The 15,892-nt window shown below is 48.6% G+C and overlaps 1 protein-coding gene across 2 annotated transcripts in view; it reads right to left on the reverse strand.

The window, feature by feature from the left end:
• The window catches only part of SIN3B (SIN3 transcription regulator family member B), a 39,428-nt gene that overhangs the window by 14,598 nt on the left and 8,938 nt on the right, over positions 1–15,892 (reverse strand). For both annotated transcript variants that reach the window (XM_077859516.1, XM_077859515.1), the window contains exons 4-8: positions 15,611–15,811; positions 13,086–13,229; positions 5,823–5,945; positions 4,585–4,674; positions 4,021–4,139 (exon numbers count right to left, since the gene is read on the reverse strand). In XM_077859516.1, coding sequence (XP_077715642.1) covers positions 4,021–4,139; positions 4,585–4,674; positions 5,823–5,945; positions 13,086–13,229; positions 15,611–15,811 — 677 coding nt within the window. The remainder of the gene's footprint in view (positions 1–4,020; positions 4,140–4,584; positions 4,675–5,822; positions 5,946–13,085; positions 13,230–15,610; positions 15,812–15,892) is intronic.

A 15,892-nucleotide genomic window follows, 5' to 3' on the forward strand; every position in this document is an offset into this window, starting at 1 on the left:
ATCTGAAGTGACAACCGTGATAAAGGCAAACCGTGAATGATCTGAAGGGGGACAGGTCACTCCAACACAGTCCGCTCCAGTCCCAACTCCGGCAGCACCGCCACCAGGTGGCAGAGCTCCTGGGCGTGCAAACCCAGACTGACGCTCATACTGTGAGAAAGGCTTTGTCGAAGAGACTGCTAACCCAGCCAGGCATCACAGGAAGGCGAGCAAGCAGAAGCACGCTGTAGCTCTTTGCTGCACACCCCTGAGGTCCTCCCCGACACTGCTCTAGGCACATGGAAATGAGAACAGCTGACCCCAACCCAACACTGCCCACCTGCTCAACACCTCAAATTTGGAGTTCCTGCATTCTTCTCCCTTAACTGATAACTGCGGGAGGGTAGGTTTGGCCATTTTGCAAAACTCTCATTCTGGGGGATCCCTGGGTGGCGCAGCGATTTGGCGCCTGCCTTTGGCCCAGGGCGCGATCCTGGAGACCCGGGATCGAGTCCCATGTCGGGCTCCCGGTGCGTGGAGCCTGCTTCTCCCTCTGCCTGTGTCTCTGCCGCTCTCTCTCTCTCTCTGTGACTATCATAAATAAATAAATAATTTAAAAAAAAAAAAAAAACAACTCTCATTCTGCTGGTAGGAAGCAGGGTCCCCATTTGGACTCAGGGCTGGTGATGCAGCCAACTGGGCAGGCCAAGGCCCACATGCAGCACACCCGCCCCACACAGGCCTCCACAGGCCAGTCAATGGCCAGAGCACTTTGTCTTTCCAACAACAGGACCCACTCCCCAGCCAGGGCCCAGACCCAGAGCACTGGATTCTGAGCTCACAAACACACTTCCACTGGAGAGTTCCACTTCCACTGGAGTGAGCACGCAATCCAAGTCCATATAAAAAGCCAGCCACGGTTTAGCCAAGGGTAACAGGCCATCTTGCTCTGGGCCATTTTTCAGAGTGTTAATAGATCTTTATCAGCCTGGGAAAGTTAACCCAAGTGAAAGGGTCACCCTGACATGTGCACCCTCTCAGGATCACCAAGGAAGCACTGCCTGATGACCCTAATTTGACTTTTGAGTATCCCAACCTATGGAGCATGACCTTAGCACTGACTATAGAAAGAAACTAGAAACAAACATCATTATAGACTCTGCTGAGAAACCCATGATGCATACAAGCAAGGGAATAGTATGCAGTAGCTATAAACGATCATGTAGGCCCACATCTGACACTGAAAGACATCCAAGAAATACTGAATTTAAAAAAAAAAAAAAAAAAAAAGGATGCTGCAGCCCAGCCTGATAGCATCATGTCCAGAAAGCAGAGGATAAGCAAAGGGCCAGTTTCTGGGCTGGACCACCCTAGACCCATCCAACACCACGGCAAAGTTCTCTTTGAAGAGCTATCTCTGAGGGAAGTCAGAAGTATTCACTCTGGGCCTTAGCCTCTTCATCTTTAAAATATATTGAGGATGGGTGACTCAGTTGTTTTTTTTTTTTTTTAAGATTTTTATTTACTTATTCATGAGAGAGAGAGAGAGAGAGAGAGAGAGAGAGAGAAAGACAGAGGCACAGAACAGAGAGAGAAGCAAGCTCCATGCAGGGAGCCCGATGTGGGACTCGATCCCGGGACTCCAGGATCACACCCTGGACCAAAAGCAGGCGCTAAACTGCTGAGCCACCCAGGGATCCCCAAGGCTCAGTGGTTTAGCATGTGCCTTTGGCTCAGGTCATGATCCCAGGATCCTGGGATCGAGTCCTACATCTGGCTCCCCAGAGGGAGCCTGCTTCTCCCTCTATGTCTCTGCTTCTCTCTGTGTCTCTCTTATGAATGAATAAAAAATACAATACAGTACAATAAATTGAAACAGGGGTGCCTGTGTGGCACTGTTGGTCAGGCATTTGACTCTCGGTTTTGGCTTGGGTTGTGATCTCAAGGTTGGGGGACTGAACCCTCTGGCAGGCTCCATGCTCAGTGGGGAGTCTGCTTGAGTCTCTCTTCCTCTCTGTTTGCCCCTCCCACTCGTGCTCTAAAATAAATATATTAATCTTTTAAAAAAAAATCTATTGAAACACATCAAACATGTCCATGAATCCATAAGATGCTAAAAAATTAAAAACAAAAAAGAATTGATCTTGATAAGATAGGAATGTGACTCATCATCCAGCCACTTATAATAAAAGGGAGAAATCAAGCATCTAACCTGGGCTGCCAAAAGGTGACAAATACTGTTGAGATTCTCTCTTTTGCAACCCCCAGTGAACACATAAATCTATGAACTACAGAAAGAACGTGGACACTACTATTCCACATGGACATGGGGACATGGAAGATGGGGACTGTAGTCAGCGAAACCCACGCCAGGTGCAGGGGCACCAACACAGAAACAGGAAGGAATAAAGTGGGAGGAAGAGACTCACAAGACATATTCTAAAACAAAACCCAGACAGGAGGGAAGATTGGGCTGCGTGTTTGACAGTATCTGCGCCATCCTTACTGTAGGGAGATGCTGGCCCCAAGTGATACCTGTGAGGGGGGAAAGAGCATGATGGGATGGCATGGGAGGAGGAGGGGTTCCCAGGGGCTGGCAAAGGTCCATTTGTGACTTAGGTGGTGAGCACAAAAGGATTTGCCTAAAAATGATTCATCAAGTCATCCATCATACGGTTTTTTGGATGTGTTTTATTTTACATTTAAAAAAAAAAAGTTAAAAATCTTAAAATGAAGGCAGCCCGGGTGGCTCAGTGGTTTAGCGCTGCCTTCAGCCGAGGGCCTGATCCTGGAGACCCAGGATCGAGTCACACATCAGGCGCCCTGTATGGATGGAGCCTGCCTCTCTCTCTGCCTATGTCTCTGCCTCTCTCTCTCTGTCTCTCATGAATAAATAAATAAAATCTTTAAAAAAAATAAAATTAAAAAAAATTTTTTTAAATAAATACTAAAGGGTTCAGGAAGCACCTGTCCCTGGGGATGACTTTAGAGCTAAATAAGGTGCTATGCAGTCATATGCATGAGCATACCCCATGTTCTAGACACTACTTTAAAGGTCTTATATGTACAGCCCAATTGGAGTGCTCTGAAACTCTGTATGGTATCTCTAGAAATCCCCATTTCATAACAGGAAAACTAAGATTCAGACTGGTTAAGGAACTCACCCAATGTGACAGAGCTGATGAGCAGGAGGCGATGCTGGGGCTGTCCGACTCCCCTAAAGTGCACTGTGTGTGAACTGCGCATGTGCACTCACCTCCTAGAAAACCTCTGCCCTCCTAGCAGCTACCCCAGCCCCTGAGGTCAGCCCATGCTCTGCAGTAGCAGGTGCTGGAAACAGGCTACTGACCTCACTATCAGGGCCTCTCTCCGGCCAGCAGGGATGCTGAGTAGACATTTCCTTCTTCCTGGCCATTTCTGATTGGTAGAATTTTAAAAAACTTATCAAGTGAATTTCTAGGGAATTATGTTGGGTGAAGAAAACCCAATCCCCAAAGGTTGTGTACTGTGTAATTCCACTTATATAACACTTCTGTTATGTAAATTTTGGAGACGGAGTGCAGATTAGGGGTTGTCAGAGGTGTGGAGCCAAGACTGGGGCTGGGTGGAGGAGAGACGTGGATGTATTACGGGTCAACACAACCATCTGTGGTTCTGAAGCTACTCAGTATCTTGACTGTTGTGGTGGACACATGAACCTTCAGAGGTGATGGAGTTGTATAAACACACACACACACACACACACACACACACACACACACACACACACGGAAAAAACCTGACAAGATGAGTGGATTGTGCAAGTGTCGGCATCCTGGTTGTCACGGCGGGGGGGGGGGGGGGGGGGGTACACGACAGTGTCAAGGACCTGTGTTCTTTCTCACTACCAGGCTCCATCTAGAATTACCTCCACAACCATTGCAATTTACAAACAAAATTAAAGAAAGTATTTATCATTTTCTGAAAGCCATAAGCAACAGAAGGGCGGACAGAGCTTATGGAAACAATTCCGCCTGGGAAGCCCCAGGAAGTGTCACTCACCCGAGGAACGGGCTGACGAGCTGCAGGAGCTCGGAGCCGGACACCAGCTCCTGGTTGAAGAGCGCGATGCAGCGGAGGAAGTTCTCGTAGACCTCCTGGCTCTTCAAAACCCTGCGAACCTGTGGGGAGAGGGAATGAGGGTGCCTTCGAGGGCCAGGCCCCACACGCACTCGTCTCACTTGGTCCAGACGTCACTATGTGAACACGGAGTCATCAGGGCAGATGTGCTCTCAAGTGACCAGCCACGGCTGGCAGGGCAGTGTTCTCCAAGCAGCTAATTCACCCCTCAGACAGTACTGTGCACAGGGCCATCTCGCTGGCTCCTGCCACTGACCCTGCACGGGAGCCCCACGATTGCTCTGGCTTTACAAAAGCCATACAGCTTCAGGGAGGCCAATGTGTGTCCTCAGACTGGTGTGGGTCCCGAGCTCTGCTGCCTCCTATCCATACCACCTCCCACTGTGCAAGCTGGGTGCCAGTCCCTCCTTCCCGGCCTGACCCAGCAGCTGCCCACCCTGCCGCCTCCCTTCCTGCACATCTGAGCTGGGGGAGGCAATGGCTCACCTTGTCAAAGAACGAAAACTCCTGCAGAGTGCCGTACTTCCCCACGGCAGCGATGGACAGATCTTTGGTACCTCGGAGTTTCATTTTCTTCTGTGGAGAGAAATTCTGTGTCACGAAGGCCCTGTACATCTTTGTCAGAGTTACAGCACTGTTGACACTGAGCTCTCTTGACAGCAACTCTCTTGAGGGGCTGGATGAGGTCTGCCCAGGACCCCTGTGGAAGGAGTCTCAGGACCATCCACCTCAGCCTTCATGGCTTAGTGAAGGGTGACAGTCACAACCGCTCCACCTACTCCCTGGGCTCTAGATTTCAGCACATTAGGGTTTTGATAATAGGGGGGAGCATCACAAAACTGGAATCGCAAGGGAGATGTAACCTTGCATGTAGTATATCAGAAACCTCACCCCCTGCCTGTTTTGTCCTGTGGGCTATGACAGTGGTAGCAAGGGGACAGAAAGAGGACAAGATGATCCCAGAAAAGCCTGGATTTTAGATCTCTATGAAGACTTATGTGTCTAATGGGATTTAGACCAGAACTTGGTTGCATGCTTAAGGCATTGAGGACCCTACAAAACTATCTCCCAATACAGGGGATACATCTGGAGGACACAGAAGCCAGCTTGAAGGGGCCCCACTGTCCCAATCTGAGATAGTTTAGATGCCAAGATAAGCAATAAAAGTCACAGATTATAACCTTGAGTCCCTGTTGATATAGGTAACTGAATAAATGGGGATGAAGAAAAAGCCCTTCCTACAAGTAGAAAGCCAACTAGTAAAAACACAAAAAATGATGGAATTAGAAAATCACCACTGTGGGTGATGAATGCAACAACAGGGGCTGGGTCTCGGCCTCTTTCACCCCTCAATGGGGCACTCCTTATACAGTGACGGACTTGCACAACTGCGCATGGCGGCCCTGCCCATGTAAGAGCCACCATGGCAAAAAGAAACAGACCTAGGATTACATTCTGTTTACACCGGAAGAGGTAACACTCCTTGTAGAAATCCTGTGAGCCACAGGTAATAGGTGAACAGCCTATTAGACATCTTAGAGGTAAGTAGACATTCAAAGGTCCCACAGTTGGTGAATTCCAGTGACACCAGAGTCCAGACTCAGCCCATGGCCTGGGTATACTGCTTGGGGCTTCTGCACATTACTCCCTACGTCATCTACAGAGGGGGCTAGGTTGCTCGGTGTCCACATATGTGAATATCTATGTGCGGAGCTGGTGGTTACCTTGGCTGGTGCAGACACTGGACGGAGGAGCGAGGGCCGAGAGCGCTTTTTGCTGTGTTCCAGATTCTTCTCATGCTCACTCTTTTGGACACTGTTCATTTCACATGGCCCATTTCCTGTGAACTAAAAACACAAACATGGGAGGTGATTAGTACTGGAGAAACATAGCTGGGCCCCTCAGTACTGGCTCTTGGTGTGTCTGAATGTATGGAAGCAACCGACCACTTTCGGCTCAACTCATGGCACCAGCGAATGCTGCCTGCCATGGGCCAGGACCCCACCTGCACGAGAGGTGAAGCCATTGCTTAGACACCAGTTCTTGAGATGCTCCCGTTTACTTAGAGGAGAGACCCACATACCCAGATCATCGTAGTTTTGACATCATGAAGGTGGGAGAAGGTACACAGAAGGCCGTGATGGGAGAGGATCCTGATAGGGGAAGGAGGGCACAGTCAAGAGACACCAGAGCTGGGCTTTGGAGTGCGGGGCCTGCCCAACAGACCACTGACAACAGGTCTGGCTGCATGTTCAAGTGCCCCATAGGAAGGGAAAGCATTTCAGGTGGGAGGACTGGATTGCACAAAGCCCTGGTACCAAGAGGAAGCAGCTGATGGCCACCAGGTCACTTGTGGGACCTTCCTGCCAAGTCTGTATTCTTTTCTGTGAATGAAGAAACACGTTTTGAGGAATGTCACCATTCAATGGTGGGCTCATCACTGGTCCTCCCAGGCTCTATGCTGAGTAGCCAGGAATGCTCATCACAAGTGGGGTATTTATAGGGTGTTGGCAATATTTATCAACAGTTCAGGATTGGCATTTATGTGAAGCTGAGCAGACAAGGGGAAGGCAGACAGAACTCAGGTTTTCTGTAAGATGTGTGCTGGGCCAGGGAGGTAGCTCATTGTCACCCCACTACCAGACCAGGGATGTGGAGATGCCACCTGAAGGGAGGACTACTAGCTCAAAGTGTGGGCTGGGTGAGCAGGTGTATCCAAACAAAAGAGCCAGTAACCATCAGATACCAGGGAGCTCTATGTCTGTGTCCTCTGCCCCCCTGCGGCATACCTGATACATCCTTACATGAACAAGGAAAAAACCAGAGGAGCAAAATAAACAGGATACCCTCTACTTTTTCTTTAGGATAGACATTTGTTTGCACGTGTGTAGAAAATTTCTGGGAAAGTATAGAAGATGCTTGTGAGTACAGTAACCAGGAAACTGAGACAAGGAAGGGGAAGTTTACTTTTCATACTTGATATTCTAACTAATGCTTAATTTTCTTATGAACATGCATGATTTTAAGGATAACAATTATAACGATAACTTTAAAGACCTATCATTTAACTATAGGTAAAACCATGCCCTTGGGGGATTACACTTCTCTAGAAGACAGTTTTCTGAACATTCAAAGCTACTCTAAGAATCTTAAATGGAAACATCTTCAACTGCTATTTCTTATTACAGATGCCATTACAGGCGCAGGCACCAACTCCAAGGGGGCAGCCAGGTGACACTGTGATATGCTGAGCAGGACCAGGGGCCCCCCAGGGAGATGCACTGCTTGCCAGCCAGGCTTCCCCAGCCAGAAGTTAAGTTCAGTATTACCCCGTTTCCTTCACACTTCCGACAGTTCTTACATCTTAGCTACGCATCCCCATTTGTGAATGGGTAAGTTAGATGCACCCCCAAAGACCCTCTGGCCAGGAGCTGACATATTTACCACGCTCAGCCCATTTTTGTAAATAAAATTTTATTGGCACATAGCCATGCCCACTGGTTGACATCCCATCCAAGGCTGCAGTCAGGTCTTTGCGACAGAGACCCATCAGACCTAAGATACTTACTATCAGGCCCTTTATAAAAGTTTGTCAACTCCGACTTAGGCTAAGTGGTCATGTTTAATTAGAATAGTACTGAATTTCATCTTTGGCTTCTTTTTCCCGCTGTTTTAATAGAAATCCGAAAATCAATATAAAGGATAGTAAAGATAAAGTTCAAATTATACAACAGATTATATGTGGGTGTTTTTAATAATTTTTAAAAAACTGATTCAATTGCTTAAGAAGTGCAAGATGCTCTAATCAATAAACTCTGCTGAATTGATAACAAATGCTATTTCAATAAACTGTGTGGGCAGGTGTTCTGAGGGAGATGCTTATTTTTTGGGTGGGCTTAGAGGCATCCAGCTTCCTACATGCTAAGTGGTGCCCAGTAGGGGGCGCTGCAACCACAGCAATCAGAGGACAAGAGGCTACACCGCCTCTCAGACACCAAGAGAAAACTCTAGAGGGAAGTAAGGCCACCCTTGCTACAGGCTCCATGGCCCACTTATCAGTTACCTGACTGCATGCGTGCTCTGCCCCCCACAGCTGCAGCAGAAGGGGCTCCGCGCCTGCGTTACGAACCTCCTACAGAGGCATGGCTCCGCTCACAGCCCCTGGCTCACCCAGGCCAAGCACTTTGCCGAGGAACCTTCCAGCCAGCTAAGGGGGAGACATCCTCTTTGGTCACTTCCTGGATGAGGAACGGAGGCTCGGGCAGGTGACCTGCCAGGGCCCCTCACCTGCGGGTGACCTGCAGTACCCCTTTAGGTACTGCACCCCCCACCTCCTGTCCAGGCGGGGCTGCTCTCTTCAGCCTCCATGGTGTGTGTGGAAAGAGGGCCAGAACGGAGAAATCTGCCCCGGGACTCGGCCAGGGCGGGCTGCCCCTGCCTGCTGTGCTGCCCCCAGCGAGGGCAGGGTTCAGGAAAAGAGCTGCCATCAAAGAGGCTGGAACCCAGATGTAAGATGCAGATCCAGGATGACAGGCAGAGAGCCCAGCAAGCGTGCCCTGAGAGGGGGTGAGTCAGAGCTAGCAGGCCTGCAGCAGCGCTCACCTCAAGCTACTGAGGACACGGAGGCCCCAGAGCCCTCAAGTACACCTCAGGTCACACCAACACAAAGGTATGCAGTGGGTGGGAGGCGGTGAGGCTCCTCTGCTCCTCGTCTCTGTGGCTCCTGGAGCCAGCTAGGAGGCTCTCTGGCAAGCAGAGAAAGGAATGGGAGTGATGCCAGGACTGCACAGGACATTATTTGGAAAAGGGGAGCTGAGCCCAAGGAGGGATGCTGTGCTTCAAAGAGATACATGGGGCTGAGAATAGATGCGAGGGTGGGGGCACAAGGAGGTGGGGTCTGCTGAGCGCAGCTGTCTGTGGTGGAGATGAGCTCTTTGGCCCTGGGGGAGGGGGCTGGGAATTACACAGGATGGCTGTGCTCTCCTCCCTAGGTACTCCCCAGGGGCCTCCTGCAGGCCAGGCAGCAGGCTGACTGGTTCTGGGGAGGCAGAGCGGGGCCTGGTTGCTTGGTTGGATACTTGTGGGGGCGGTGGGGGAGGAACAAGGACAACATTGGCACTGGAGCCTATGCCTGCTTTTCCTGAACAATCACAGCTGCTCTTTCTAGAGCACTACACATGTGCTGGGCTGAGCACGAAGCACTTAGGGGATGACAGCTCACCAAGTCTGAACAGGAAGGCCTTGGATCCCCTGTGAGACAGAAGGAAATGAGGCCCGGGAGGTGAGTGAGATGGCTGGTTCAAGCCCTCCTGAGTGCCTGCGGAGGCTGAGACTGTGCTCCTGGGTTCTTCCTAGCCCTGTGGCTCCCCTGGGGACACCCAAAGCTCCAGGCAGACTGAAGGACAGCTCCAGGACTTGAGGTCAACACCATGGAGAGAGACACAGAGCTTGAGTCAGGAAGTGTTTCTGGGTGACACCCAAACTTAGAGGGGCACTCATGGGCACAGGAAGGCCACGTGATTCTTGATGGTATCCAAACCCAGATTCCTGTGCCTCTCCTGCCATGCCCCTCCTCCTTTGAGACTGGGGCCCCCAGCCCTGGCCCCCACTGTATCTTCATTTAGAAGCAAGACCTGGGAGAGGTGGCAGTGATGCACTATGGTGGGGTAAGGGAGAGATCTCTCATGTGTGCAGGCCCCAAGTCAACATCCAAAGCAGAGAGGAACAAAAAGGCGAAATGAAGAGTCAACAAACTAGGAAGAAAAGGGTCTTTCTTCAATCTGGTTAAGGCTGTTAATGAAAAGCCGACAGCTCCCAGCACACTCAAGTGGAAGATGGAAAGCTTTTCCTCTCAGATTGGGAACAAGACAAAGATGCTTGCTCTCACCACTTCCATTCAACTCAGTACTAGAGGCTCCACCACAGCAATTAGGCCAAGAAAAAGAATAAAAGGCATTCAAATTGGAAAAGAAGAAGGGAAACTATCTATTAGCAGATGGCATGGTATCATGTATATAGAAAATCCCAGCAAATATAACAGACTCGGCAACGTCACAGGGCACACAATCAACACAAGTAAAATCAGCAGTATTTGTACACACTCATGATGAACAGTCCAAAAATGAAATTAAGAAAAAAGTATAAGGTATTTGGGAATAAATTTAACTGAGGAGGTGCAAGACATGTATATCAAAACCCACAAAATGCTGCTGAAAGAAATAAATAAGATTTAAATAAATGGAAAGATGCTTCGTATTCAAGGTTCAGAAAACTTAACATTGTCAAGATGGCAATATTTCCCAAAGCAATCTAAAGATTCAATGCAATCCCTATCAAAATCCCAATGGCTTTTTCCTTTTTTTTTTTTCTTTTTTGGTTGCAGAAAAGGAAAAACTGATCTTCAAATTCATATGGAATTAGCCAAAATAATCTTTTTTTTTTTTTTTTTAATTTTTATTTATTTATGATAGTCACAGAGAGAGAGGCAGAGACATAGGCAGAGGGAGAAGCAGGCTCCATGCACCGAGAGCCCGATGTGGGATTCGATCCCGGGTCTCCAGGATCACGCCCCAGGCCAAAGGCAGGCGCCAAACCGCTGCGCTACCCAGGGATCCCCTAGCCAAAATAATCTTGAAAAAGAACCCAATTCAAATAATTTCTTCATTTCAAACTTACAAAGTTACAGTAATCAAGACAGTGTGGTGCTGGCCTAAGGAGAGACATGGGGATCAGTGGATGGAACTGAACAGTCCAGAAATAAATCCATACAACTATAGTCAACTGGTTTTCAACAAGGGTGCCAGGACCATCCCCACTGAAAAATCGCTTCAATAAATGGTGCGGGGAAAACTGGAATCTCCACTCACAAAGGAATGAAGTTAGATCCCTACCTCACACCATATACAAAAAAAAATTAACTCAAAATCATCAATGACCGAACTATGAAAGCTAAAATTATAAAAACTTTTAGAGGAAAACACAGGGAGAAACCTTCCTGTCCTCAGGATCTGGCATAGGTTCTGAGACACTAAAAGCATGAGCAACAAAAGAAAAAATAGATAATTGGATCTGATTAGAACTAAAAACTAGTGTGCACTAAAGGATACTAATAAGAAAGTGAAAAGACAACCTACAAAAAGGAGAAAAAATTTTAATAAGGACCTAGTATCCAGAATATACATAGAACCCTTACAGCACAATAATAAAGAAACTAAAACATGGGCAAAGGACTTAGACATTTCTCCAAAGAAGGCATACAAATGGCCAACAGGCACATGAGATACTGATGCTCAGTATCATTAGTCATCCGGGAAATGGAAAGCAAAACCACAATGAGATAGAACTTCACAATGACCATGTCATAATTTATTTTTTTTATTTTTTTATTTTTTAAATTTTTTATTTATTTATGATAGTCACAGAGAGAGAGAGAGAGAGAGGAGGAGACACAGGCAGAGGGAGAAGCAGGCTCCATGCACCGGGAGCCCGATGTGGGATTCGATCCCAGGTCTCCAGGATCGCGCCCTGGGCCAAAGGCAGGCGCCAAACCGCTGCGCCACCCAGGGATCCCGACCATGTCATAATTTAAAAACAAAACAAAACACCAAGTGTTGGTGACAACATGAGATACACTGCTAGTGAGAACAGAAGATGGCGCAGCTGCTGTGAAAAACAATCCGGCAGTTCCTCAAAAAGTTAAACACAGAGTCAGTCACCATATGACTCAGCAACTCCACTCCTAGGTATAGACTCAAAAGAACTGAAAACAGATTCAAACAAATCCTCCTGTATGCAAGTTCAGAGCAGCAGCATTCACAATCAGCAAAAAGAAACAGCCCAAATGTCCACTAATGGATGGCTGGAAAAGCAAAACGTGGTCCATCCACACAAAGGAATATTACTTAGCCATAAAAAGGAGCAAGGTACTGATGCACATGCTACGATGTGGATGAACCTCAAAAACGTTATGCTAAGCAAAGCCAGACACTAAAGGCCACATGATGTAGGATCTTATTTATATGAAATGTGCAGAACAGGTCAATCTACAAAGACAGATCCAGATTAGTGGTTGCCAGGGGCTGGGGGAGGGGAAATGACAAATGACCACTCATGGAGACAGAGTGCCCTCTGTGGTGATGAAAATGTTCTGGAACAAGAGAGAAGTACTGGTTGCACAACACTCTGATGTACTAAATGCCACTGAGCTGTATACTTTAAGGTATTCAACGTTATGTGAACTTTATGTCAATTTTTAAGAAAGTCTTAACGTTTGTAGAAAATAACATGGAATTCTTTTTTTTTTTTTTTAATTTATTTATGATAGTCACACACAGAGGTAGAGAGAGAGAGAGGCAGAGACACAGGCAGAGGGAGAAGCAGGCTCCATGCACCGGGAGCCCGACGTGGGATTCGATCCCGGGTCTCCAGGATCGCGCCCTGGGCCAAAGGCAGGCGCCAAACCGCTGCGCCACCCAGGGATCCCGAAAATAACATGGAAAGAGGACATGGATAGTGCCACCCAACAGGCCTCAGGCCATGATGGGGGGGAGGTGATGAAGGGCTGATGATGCAGTCTGCACCCCCAACCTCACCACTGCAGGCCCCTCCTCACATTCTCTGTCCTTTGTCGTCACCCCACAGTCATTGACAAGCCTCAGGCCGCCCCCACCTACACCTCCCCATAGGGTACTGGTTACAACCGGGTCTCCACAGCAGGATACTCTCCACCTCCCCACCAGCCCTTACCACCTGGATACCATCTATCAAGAGAAGCCCTCCTCAGGATCTCTCTAGCAACACATGGAGGTAAGCCTGAACTGGGGGGAGGGGTGTGCTATGGGTGTCTGCACGCTGTGTGGCTTCTGGGGGAATCCAGTGTGTCTTGGTGGACAGAGAAGCCTGGCCTGGTCTTTGAGGCTGCCCCAAGAAGCAGCATCCCGGCTGAGAAGGCAGTGGCCCTCGGGCCACAATGGACATTCAGTACTCACCAGGGACCGCTTGGCTTCTGGTAGGAACTGTCCAAACTCGGACAGCAGGTCCTCCTGGCCCCGGAAGAGGTTGGCCACCTCAGTAAACACCTCCTCTTCAGACATGCCACGGAATGGCCGGCCCTTTGTGCTCAGCTGCTCCTTCTGCCAATTTTTGGGAAAGGGAAAATGAGTCATTAGTCAAGGAACGAGGCACCCCAGGCTGTGACATTCAGGCATCCCACTGTGGAGGAGACGGAGGGACAACTCACGAAACAGGGAACCGGTGGGCAGACCCCATGACCGCCACCACTAGGAGAAAGGAACCCTGTCTACCGCCCTGCTAACAACTTGGGGTGCCCTGTGTGCTTCTGTGCTGGTCCCACCCCCCAACACAGCCTGAGTCTGGGCCACAGATGGGGTTTATGTGAAGGGTAGAGGGGACGTGGGCAGAGGCATAGTCATGGAGTTATCTGGCCTCAGTCCTGTGTGTCCTCAATCAGAGGCTGGGTAAGTACAAGGTCAGTGACAGACCCACCACCCTCACAAGGGTGAAGGGGGCGTTTTTTGCTGGACAGGCAGAGGGGAGCATGGAGCTGACACTGGGTCTTGATGGAAATAGGGTAAAGAGGGAAGCAAAGGGACTACCAAGACAAGGCCTGTCCACCCAGAGTCATAAAGACCCCGAGACTTGAAGGAAGGTGGCCTAACCCAGAGCTTAAAGCAAAAGGATGAGGACCCAAGGGGACCCAAGTCAGGAGGGCAGGAAATAGCAAGCAGAACTCAGGATGACCATTAGAAATAAGTCCCTAAAAAAAAAAAAAAAAAAAAAAAAAGAAATAAGTCCCTATAGGGGCACCTGGGGAGCTTAGTCAGTTAGGCATCTGCCTTTGGCTCAGGTCATGGTCCCAGGGTCCCAAGATCAGGCCCCACATTGGGCTCCCTGCTCAGTGGGGAGCCTGCTTCTCCCTTTCCCTCTGCCTATCACTCCCTGCTTGTGCTCTCTCTCCCTCTGTTAAACAAATAAAATCTTAAAAAAAAAAAAAAAAAGATTTTATTTATTCATGAGAGACATAGGCAGAGACATAGGCAGAAGAAGCAGGCTCCCTGCAGTGAGCCCAATGTGGAACTCACCCTGGGATAACACCCTGAGCTGAAGGCAGATGCTCAACCACTGAGATACCCAGGCGTTTCAGAAAGAAGGAAAGAAGGAAGGAAGGAAGGAAGGAAGGAAAGGGAAGGAAAGGAAGAAAGAACAAAAGAAAGAAAGAAAGAAGAAAGAAAGAAAGAAAGAAAGAAAGAAAGAAAGAAAGAAAGAAAGAGAGAGAGAGAGAAATAAATAAACTTTGCTCCCCCAAAGCGCAAAGCCCGAGACTCCCTCCCACTCTATGGCCGTAAAGAGAATGAGACAACCCATCAAGAGCCCTTGATGTCTCCCTCCCCCTCCTCAGGTCCCCTGAAGCTGTCCGCTCTGACCCCTGGGACTTTGCACAAGCTGTTCCCAGCACTAAGTCCATCCTTTGTCTGTACTTACCTGCCTGATAGTTCTGATTTCTCAGGATTCAAGCTGAATCTCCCCTTCCTGACACCCCCTCCCCTGGCCCCTGGTCAGAGTTGGCAACCATCAATCCGACATACTTCTACATGCTTCTCTTCTTTCCCACCCCAACCACCTCTAAGTCTCTTCCACCTCCAGACCGAACTAAGCAGCAGCCACTGATCCCCTTGGCCCCACCACCTGGCACATGGCCCACTTGTAATCAGCATAAACAGAGGGTAGCTGTGTTGTCAAAACATTAACGGAGCTGTCTTATAAAAAGACCACCACCTTCTTAGGTTCTTTTTAAATCCCTGTGCTGTTTCCTAGTACTTCTTGGATATAGAGGTGCCTCAAAGAGCCAATTAAAATCCTAATGAAACCAAACTCCAAAAGGTATCTGTATGCCCGTGTTCACAGCAGCGTTATTCTGGAGAGCCAAAACATGGGAGAAACCCTGGTGTCCATCAATGGGTGAACGGATAAACACAAGTGGTGCATCTGTGCCATGGAATATTCTTTAGCCTTAAAAAGAAATGAAACTCTGACCCAGGCAACGCAATGACAAACCTTGAGGACATCATAGTGAATGAAAGAAGCCAGACACAAAAGGACAAATACCATCTGATCCTGCTTATAGGAGGGCCTCTGAGTTGTCAAATCCCCAGAGATGGGAAGGAGGATGGTGGGAGCCAGGGGCTAGGGGAGTTAGTGTTTAACCGGGACTGAGTCTTGGTTTTATAAGACAAGCAATTCTGGGGATGGACGGTGGGGAAGGTTGCACATCAGTGTACTTCAATGCCACCAAACTGGGCACTTAAGTTCTAGGTTATGTATACTTTATCATGTTAAAAAAAGAAAAAAAAAAAAAAAAAAAAAACAACAACAACAAAAAAGCAAATTGGAATTTTACATGCTGTCATGAATTCAGACCAGGAAATGTGGACACTGGAGATGCACACGGACAGCGGGGACAATGGCAGCGCCACCATCATGTGAGGCCTCCTACCTGGTAAGTGTGCAGGATCTCCAGGAATGACCTGTAGATCTCTGGGTGGTCTAGAAAACGAGTCTTAATCTTGTTCACGTAGCTAATAGCATTGTTGAACTCCACGGAGTCCGACTCCAAGGGCACCTGGGGCTTGTCCTCCTTATAGAGCATCTGCTGCTTGAAGTTCTCTGCACAGTCACTGTGGTTGTGCGAAGAGTCCTGACAACAGCATGACAGCAAGTTACTGGTGGTCCTGACCCCGCCGTGAACAGATGTGAGAAAAAAGCCCAGGAAGAGCCC

Source organism: Canis aureus, chromosome 19, assembly GCF_053574225.1.
Source record: "Canis aureus isolate CA01 chromosome 19, VMU_Caureus_v.1.0, whole genome shotgun sequence".
Classification (NCBI taxonomy): Eukaryota; Metazoa; Chordata; class Mammalia; order Carnivora; family Canidae; genus Canis; species Canis aureus.